At 34.6% G+C, this 9,360-nt stretch overlaps 2 protein-coding genes across 2 annotated transcripts; both read left to right on the top strand.

Annotated features, from left to right (window-relative positions):
• The first annotated feature begins 2,923 nt into the window (after positions 1 to 2,923).
• Positions 2,924 to 5,685, top strand: LOC111292170 (hyperosmolality-gated Ca2+ permeable channel 4.1-like). The gene has a single exon (XM_022884416.2). It carries the CDS (start codon positions 3,153 to 3,155, stop codon positions 5,559 to 5,561), a length of 2,409 nt encoding a protein of 802 aa, XP_022740151.2. The 5' UTR covers positions 2,924 to 3,152; the 3' UTR covers positions 5,562 to 5,685.
• A 156-nt stretch (positions 5,686 to 5,841) lies between these two features.
• On the top strand, positions 5,842 to 9,339 carry LOC111293295 (uncharacterized). Its single transcript, XM_089766736.1, has 3 exons — positions 5,842 to 8,474; positions 8,667 to 8,718; positions 8,818 to 9,339. Exons 1-3 carry the CDS (start codon positions 8,317 to 8,319, stop codon positions 9,004 to 9,006), a joined length of 399 nt encoding a protein of 132 aa, XP_089622862.1. The 5' UTR covers positions 5,842 to 8,316; the 3' UTR covers positions 9,007 to 9,339.
• The last annotated feature ends 21 nt before the right edge of the window (positions 9,340 to 9,360 follow it).

The raw sequence follows: 9,360 nt of genomic DNA, 5'->3' as shown, positions 1-9,360 counted from the left end.
GTAGCCAAGAAAAGTTCCTGTTTTGAGTAGCCATCTCTTACTGGGAAGGCAAAGACATGTTGAAACTTGCAACTGATATGAAACAATGAAAGATACTTCCTTACCAAAAAAAAAAAAAATTAAAGATACTCTGTTAAGAAGTTTACCACGTGTTTGACGATCCACCATGTTTGGTACACCATCACATCACTGTACGCCATGATTAGTAACCATTTCCTACCTTCTATTTCATTCGGTTAGTGGAACTTGGAAGGGTAAAATTAATTTGAATATGGAAAATTCATTTAGGTTTCGTTTCGGAAAAAATAATTTTAAAAAATAATTTTTGTATTTTTAGATATTTATTTTATAGAAAATTGGTTGAATAATAAAATTAATTTATTAGTCAATAAAAAATAAGATTATTTTTTTAAAAATTATCTTATGGATTTAAAAATGAAAAAATATTTTTTTTAGAAAATAGATGTTTATGAATAGAATTATTTATTAATATTTTTAAATATAATTTTACTTATAAATAATATTGTATAAATAAATAATATTATAACCTATTAATAAATAATATAAAGAATAATAAATAGTTTTATTTTAAAATTTATATATTAACATAATATTTTTAATATTAAATATTATTAATAAAATATAATTATTTTTAAATATTAATAATAAATATATTTTAATATTTTAATAATAATATTAATATTATTCGAAAAAATAAATTTTTCATAAAACAACCAAACAACAAAAAATATTTTTCATTAAATAAAAAATCTTTTTCAATTCAAAAATTATAAATATTTTTCAAAGTATCCTATTACTTGTCAAAATGAATCTATACTAAAAAAAATCTTTACTTTATGGTTGTTTTGGCAAAATCGATACAGCTGCCTTCATGAAAGCAAATGTAGTTCCATTGGGTGTTTGGCTGTAAGAGTGAAACAATGCCAGCATGAAGGGCAACAGGGACCACAGGGAGAGGAGGATAGGAGGTAGATGACAGAATCATGGAAGCTGCTAGTGAACATGGATTATAAATTAAACGTGGATGCATATTTCAACCCTACAACTGAAAAGGTTAGGTTAGGGGTTGTTATCCGGGACAGGAGGGGTAGGGTTTTACTAAGTGCAGTGCAAGCAAGACTGATATTCAAAATTTTTACTTTCAGTATCCTATTACTTGTCAAAATGAATATGTCATCTCTTGGTTTGGTAATATTACTGAGTGTAGATGATCTGGAATCTCAAATTATGTTCAATGGTTGAGCAGATCTTATTCAGCAGCTATTGCTGGGGATACTAGATGAAAAACAGAGCAGCATCTGGTAAGTCTTCAAATTTCTACATCTTTTACTATCTCTAACTTGGGTATAGGTTTTTGTGAGCCATTTGCACCACCCAAATACAAAGCAGAAAGCTTCCTTTCGGGATAGTTACCATCATTTAGATTTTATTATCTTCAGGGTCCCTAACAAATAAGCCAAATTTGAAGTCCAGTGCTTTTTCTATTAATTTAAAGGAACCTATCACATCTATTCCTTATTCAATTGCTACAATAAAATCTGATCACTTTTGTTACAAGAAGACATTCAATATGGAAAAGAGAATTAAGTATTAAACAATGTGGGTTCTGATATGCCCCGTCAAGTACCAGTTAAGACCCCAAAAGCTGAACTCATGAGCATGGATATGATGCAGAGAGGATTCAGTTGTGTGGGACTTACTGTTGTTTTTCATAAGAAACATCTTTCAAAAGACATAACGGAATTTTAATCTCAAAGAGAAATATGTACCGATGATTTTTCTGCAACTTCTGTAATTATAGTCTCAGAATTGCAACGTCGTTTTGTTAGAATTGTCGAGTAAACAATAAATGTTAATTGATTTAGAATGTAAGAAATACAAGAGTAATATGAAAGCTTATGAGAAGAAAAAATAAAATCACCTAAAATGGAAGAGCAATAAAAAAATAATGCTAAAATCTGTGAGAAAATAAAATATTGTTTGAAAAATAAATTGAATGAAAAGGCTGTAAAGAATCAAGCTATGTAATAGATAAATTTTATTTAAATAATAAATTTATATATAAATTATATTTAATCAGATAATAATATTTAAATTTTAATATTTTATATCTTTATCTGATAATTTTTTTGATATTTTATATCTTGATACCTTTATCTTATATTAAATTAGTTATTATCACATATAATCATTTAAAATTAATAAATTAAAATATTCACACTTATCTTTTCTTCTTTAAACATTTTTTTATGATAAAAAAATTTGTCTTACGTAATATTGTTCTGTAAATTCTATTTACCACATAGTAACTTAAGCAACAATTTCAATGATGCAGGAAACATCATGAAATGGGGGTTGCAATCATGATACAATCGTTAGAGGATGACTAAATGGATATATGGTAAAACAGTCATTCATACAATGGTTGCCTAGTGTTTCCTTTTTTTTTTCCAGCTATATATTATACAAATCATATATATATATATATATATACATATACTTATCAAGCAAATCTATGTATCAAAGCTGATCTATTTTTATAGTTTAATTTAACTTTGTTATAGTAATTAAATATTTATATTAATTGTAGATAAATTAAAAAAAATTAATTATTTTAAAATTAATTCTAAATTAAGATAAAGTTATGTATAAAATAAAAGAATTTTATTAAAATTTAAATTGATTTTTTATTAAATTTTAAATTTTTAAATAATTTAATAATATTTCAAATATATAAATATTTTATGTATCATCATAATGATAAATTTTAAAATTTATCTTACGTATCAAAAAAAAATTATCCATATAAATATTTATGTCACTAATTATTATTTAGTAATTATGTATTTTGTGATATAATATATATATATATATATATGAATGATTAAACCCAAATGACAGCTACCCAATGATAAAAAATAACAGGGGTAAATTTCCAATGAACTCTATCGTTTGTGGGGAAATCCATAATTATGTAACATTTTCTTTCTCTTTCGATTGTCGATTGTTTTTCCAAAAAACAAAAGGGAAAACGCTAAAAATCTCCTTCCTGTTTCCTACTAGCCCCCCATGAATCGAAACGCCAAAATCCAATCACCCAAACCCTAATTTCTCCTTCCAAGGAATTTCCAATGAAAGAAACTTATCCTCCTCCGCCGTCGCCCTCCTTCGACGGTGACGACGTGATCGACGGCGCTTGGTATGGCAACATCCAATACCTGCTCAACATCTCAACCATCGGTCTTCTCTGTTGCATCCTCATCTTCCTCTTCCTCAAGCTCCGCAGCGACCACCGTCGTATCCCCGGACCATCCGCCCTGTTCGCTAAGCTCCTTGCCGTTTGGCACGCCACCGGCCGCGAGATTGCGCGTCACTGCGGAGCTGACGCTTCCCAATTCCTCTTAATTGAAGGCGGTAGCTTCGCTGTCCTCTTATCGGTCGCTTTTTTGGCTGTTTTTGTCTTACTCCCAGTAAATCTTTACGGCGGCACAGCTTTATTAGACGATCAGTTCTCGAAAACCACAGTAAGTCATATTAGTAAAGGTTCAGGGTTACTTTGGGTACATTTTATTTTCGTGGTTTTTGTTGTCATTGTTGTCCATTATGGAATGTCTGCTATTGAAGAAAGATTGAAAATTACTAGGTTTAGAGATGGGAATGGAAATTTAAGTGACCCCAACGCGAATTCGACTGCGATTTTCACAATTATGGTTCATGGTTTGCCTAAGAGTTTAGGGGTTGACAGAAGTGTTTTGCTCCAGTATTTTCAGTATAAATATCCAGGGAAAGTTTATAGGGTTATTCTGCCTATGGATTTATGTGCATTGGATGATTTAGCCACTGAATTAGTTAAGGTTAGGGATGAAATTACCTGGTTGGTAGCAAAAATTGATTCTCGACTATTACGGGAAGAAGATGAAGATGATAGGAATGGAGCTGAAGGGCTTTTGGGTTGGGGCCGATGGTTGGGGAGGAAAGTGCAACGTGTTTTGAATCAGATTATGGATAGATTTGGGTTTACAGATGAAGAGAAATTAAGGAAGTTGCAAGAATGGAGAGCTGAATTAGAGACTGAATTAGCAGCTTATAAAGAAGGACGTGCTCAGGGTGCTGGGGTTGCTTTCGTGATGTTTAAGGATGTATATACTGCAAATAAAGCTGTTCAAGATTTTCGGAATGAGAAAAAGAGGCGGTTTGGGAAGTTCTTTTCTATGATGGAATTACAGTTGCAGAGGAACCAATGGAAAGTTGAACGAGCCCCATTGGCCACTGATATTTACTGGAACCATTTGGGATCAACAAAATTATCACTGAAACTGCGAAGAGTGTTTGTGAACACGTGTTTGTTGTTAATGCTTTTGTTCTTCAGTTCTCCACTTGCAGTAATCATTGCTGTGCAGAGTGCTGCACGGATTATTAACGCAGAAGCAATTGACAATGCACAGTCATGGTTGACTTGGGTACAAAGTTCAAGTTGGCTTGCATCCCTAATCTTTCAATTTTTGCCCAACGTCATTATATTTGTTAGCATGTATATAGTGGTCCCATCAGCTCTTTCGTATCTTTCCAAGTTTGAACGGCATCTCACAGTATCCAGTGAGCAGAGAGCAGCTTTGCTAAAGATGGTTTGCTTCTTCCTTGTCAATTTGATCCTTCTGAGGGCTCTCGTTGAGTCATCATTAGAGAGTGCAATCCTTCGGATGGGTCGGTGCTATTTGGATGGAGAAGACTGCAAGAGGATTGAGCAATACATGAGTGCATCATTCTTGTCAAGATCTTGCCTTTCTTCTCTTGCATTTCTAATCACAAGTACATTCTTGGGAATATCATATGATCTTCTGGCTCCAATTCCTTGGATAAAGAAGAAGCTTCGGAAGTTTCAGAAGAATGACATGCTCCAGTTGGTCCCAGAAAAAAGTGAGGAGTACCCTTTAGAAAATCAGGACCTGAATAGTCTTCAGAGACCGCTGATGCCTGAAAGTGTGTTTGACTCTCCTAGGATGGGTGAAATTGACATTCAGGGACAAGATCTTTCTGTATATCCAATCAGCCGAACCTCGCCTATACCCAAGCAGACATTTGATTTTGCACAGTACTATGCATTTAATTTGACAATATTTGCCCTGACCATGATATATTCTTCATTTGCTCCAATTGTGGTGCCAGTGGGTGCAGTTTATTTTGGATATAGGTATGTGGTTGATAAGTACAACTTTCTTTTTGTCTATAGAGTCCGGGGATTTCCTGCTGGCAATGATGGAAGGCTGATGGATACAGTGTTGTGTATCATGCGGTTCTGTGTTGACTTATTCCTCCTTTCAATGCTTTTATTCTTTTCTGTCAAAGGAGACTCCACAAAGCTGCAAGCCATATTTACACTTGGATTGCTAGTAATTTACAAACTCTTGCCTTCTGATAGTGATAGTTTTCAACCAGCCCTTTTGGAAGGCATGCAAAATATAGACAGCATTATTGATGGACCCATTGATTATGAGGCTTTCTCGCAACCCAGATTTGATTGGGATACATATAGTTTATGATTAAGGAATTGACACTTCCACCAATTAATTAATTCACGATTTGTTCAGCACATCTCTATGGCTTTCTAATGAAGTCGTTTTTATTAAATGTGGCAATGTGCATGTGTGTGTTATATTTCCTTTATTTTTTCCGTCTTTTCTTTTTGCTATTTGTTTTTAGTTTAGATTACAAGAATACAGCTAACTAGATCGTGGTTGACATTTGGTAATCAATATCGATGAACTAACATTTGTGTGTGTCAAACTCCTACAATGCTTCAATCCAACATAATTATATGCTGTCTTGCCTATATACTTCCATTTTAGTTATTGCTTCTGAGCATATTTTATCTGAATGAATACTTAAATACCTGTCTCGAGTTGGATGGAAACTGTTTAACAGGATGATGGAGGCTATTCAATCTTCATAGTTCATACCAGGTAATTACTGTAGTTTGAACCTGGGATCTTAGTTACAATAAGGAAGGATGCATGTCTATCAGAACTCCGGTTGCCTAAGCATGGAGTTGTAAATTAAAGCTTCAGATGTAACGGTTGTTGGCAGGTTTTTGGGTCCTTGATTGATTGCACTTCGTTTAAGACACACGTAACAAGTTATATTTAGTAGCCACATGTTGATTAATTTTGTATTATTTTAGGTCATCCGATGTTGTTTGTTATAATGAATTGGAAATTTCAAATAGTGTTCTGCATTTGTTATTCAGTTCCCTGGTGTGTTTGGATTAACAAACATTTAGGGTTAGGTAAACTGCTGAAGCGGGGAAACCATATCTGGATTCTTCTGGGTTAATTTCGGAAAGTTTTAAATTTCAGTCTGTAGAGAGCAAACAGATTCATGGGACCTTCAACATGTCAAGTAATGGATTGAAGTTCTGGCCGAGTGTGTAACTGACCTGCTTTTATATGCGTACCTGGCTCTTTTGTTTTTGAACAATGTAGTTCAAAGTACACTGCACATTTACATATAATTCATGATTGATTGTTCAATTGGAACAAGGAAATTGACAGTATAATCTTGTGTATTAGTGTGTTGTTTTGAGTTCTCTCATTAAATTGACTGCAAACTGGGTTGGTATCTTTAAAAGCGTATGGCTTGTAATTCTCTCTCATTTTGCCCAAGTGCAAATTGTTTCATGGGTTCTTAAAACCATCAGGTTGAGAAAAGATGTCATGTTAAAACAACGATGTATCGAAAGGACTGGAAAATCAAGAATCAACCACGTTTACGGGAGCTTAACTTCATGCTGCTGATGCGCATCAATCAGTTCATTCAGTTTCCAAGCTGTGAATCCAACAGCTCAAGTACTAGGGGATTAATCTCATCAGCTGTATGCTGACTTTCCAAGCGCTCAAACTTCCAACCGAAGGTTGATAGAAAGTCTGAATATTTGGAAGGGATATTCAGATATCTTCGTTCGTCGTTCTACATTTTCCGTCAAAAAACTTTAACCATTAGAAGTATTCAATTTACTCTAGTTTAGTTATCAAATTGCAAGATCAGAAGCAAGGCCAACTCTCGTCATGTCACATGATATATAATTAGTTCCGGAGATTCATAGCATTACCAGTCCATGGTGGCCTGGAATTGGAATAGGTTCAGATGGTAGCCCGTTCCGTTCTCTATTTGTTTTGTAGATGTTCTGACCTCGTGTAATAAATAAAACTGTCGATGAAGGAGGGTGGGGTTCTATCACCTGCGATTTTTATCGTTGTCGAGTCGTTTCCTCTTCCTCTTTCTAGGCATGCCTAACTGGAAAAAAGTCGCTTGCAAGTATAATTGTTGCTGCAAGTTCGGGTGTTACTGCTGCCTAACCTCATCTTGGTACGAATTTCCTTTTTTGGTCGAAGATAATTTGGAGGTATGGGATGAGAAACGCAACCATACATTTGTTGGTTAGGTTCTGCTTGGTTACGTGTGGGAAAGGAACCAATCCATGAAGACTACTACTATAACAACACTGTGCTCTGCCTCTGCCATTCCATCTTTAGTTCCCTTCACTTCCTTTTGGAATGGACAAATATCAATTTGGCCTCTTGCAACAACTAATAACATAAATGGAAGCCTGTTGATGTAGAAAGTGAAAGGTGTGAATCAGAGTGCGAATTGAACATTCTTTCTCAAGCGGGAAGGAGAAAATAGGGGGAAAACGTCAGCCTCAGCTGTTCTTAGAGTGTGATTCCTATAGCAGACATCAATTTTATTTTGTTTTATTACCATTATAACGATATTTGTCACTAAATAAAGAAAGATATCAAGCGGAAAACAAGGTCCAAAGAATCTAATAATCCATGCTCAAAACGTGACTTGAGGGTTCATTGCGAGTTTGCATCAAAGAAAATGAGAAAATATGAGAAACAATCAACATATTCTGTAATGGAAGGAGAAAAGTTCCACGTGAGGAAACTTGGACGAAATTATTTGTAGGCAAAAATGAGAAATAGAGGAAAACTAGGAGATCAATGACAACTAGTCAAGAGTCTTTAAGACCTGTCCTATATCCACTCCTAGCCAAGCAACGCAAATGGTATCTCTCCTTCACTTGTGCAAGCAAGGTCTACAACCCAATGCGGCTCCACTCATCAGTAATCTCTCTCTCTGGGTGTCTTGTCTTTACATCAATGGATGGTTTTTATTTATGGCCATTTGAATTGAGAGATTAGTAAAAAAAAATAGTCACAAGTAAGTTTACTGTGTTTTTGCTTGTGACTTCGAAATTTGCTTCTTTCTTTGGAGAGGAAGGCCGAAGAGAGAATTATGCAGCATTTACCAGTTAAAAGCAATCTTCTTGATTCAGATTCTGAGACAACCAAGTTTGGCTTTGGAGGTCATGTGCAGCCCCTTTGCCCAAAACCTCGCCGCATTGGACCTGCCATTCCTGAGTTTCTCAAGCCCCTCAAATGCAACAAACACAGGTTTCATTGCCAGCCATGTTTTTGTCACTGTTTCTTTTTGTTTATACATGTTTTAAAGATGTTATTTTCTGCTCCTTTATAAAGTTAATCACAATTGTTCTGGAAAATGCCTGGAATCACATTTATGTTTAAGGAAACCGTCACTTTTCCAACCTCTGAAATATTAACTCATTTGTTCTCCTCTGTAATCAGCCAACCCAATTCTGATGGGAGAAGTGGAGCTCTGAACATGATTGCTGAGAAGGTTAGGATTTCATACTTGAAAGTATTTCTTTCAAAGAATTAAAATGGGAATTATACATTTTGACGATTTCTAATAGCTTCATATAAATTCCCCACTTAGACAATTGATGGAAGAGAATCAGCTTGCACCGGCTGCTCGCCATCCTGTTATGCAGGGTCACCTCCAGGGAGAACAGGCAATCCCTTGGTTCATGACGTCCACTTCATTCATCAAATGGAGCTTCTGTCACCCTTCACTCGAACCAAGCTTTCAGATAAATTTGGCATCTCCTCTGCCTCTCCTGTTTGAGCATTAATGGAAAATTGTCCACTGCAGCAGCCTAAAAAAATGGATTTCCCGGCAGTGGAAGCATCTTTTTGTGGGATTTTTTGGTAGCTAAACTTTAGTACCACTATGTTTTTTTCTAATTTAATTGTGGATTTTTGTTTGTAAATATCATAAGTTGAAAATATGGACTCAGATGTCCATTGTACATAAACATTTTCATCATCAGATTTCGATTTCTTAACTGTTTCAAGTTGGATTACTATTTCATCTCATACAACTTTTCTTAGGAATTATCATATATTTGCTCAACAAATGAAATCTTCCCAAAACTCAAAAAAAAAAAAAAAAAAGATCCGTCCTTTCTACAGTTCTGCT

Source organism: Durio zibethinus, chromosome 10 (assembly GCF_047325235.1).
Source record: "Durio zibethinus cultivar Kanyao isolate XHJ-2024 chromosome 10, ASM4732523v1, whole genome shotgun sequence".
NCBI lineage: Eukaryota > Viridiplantae > Streptophyta > Magnoliopsida > Malvales > Malvaceae > Durio > Durio zibethinus.
This window is presented reverse-complemented; position numbering and strand designations above follow the sequence as displayed.

Bases quoted from the DNA above. Each gene is read 5' to 3' on its own strand.
- LOC111293295 (XM_089766736.1), top strand. From the start codon at position 8,317: ATGCAGCATTTACCAGTTAAAAGCAATCTTCTTGATTCAGATTCTGAG. The intron at 8,475-8,666 runs GTTTCATTGCCA...CTCTGTAATCAG, and splicing joins CTCAAATGCAACAAACACAG to CCAACCCAATTCTGATGGGA. The intron at 8,719-8,817 runs GTTAGGATTTCA...TTCCCCACTTAG, and splicing joins TGAACATGATTGCTGAGAAG to ACAATTGATGGAAGAGAATC.
- LOC111292170 (XM_022884416.2), top strand. From the start codon at position 3,153: ATGAAAGAAACTTATCCTCCTCCGCCGTCGCCCTCCTTCGACGGTGAC.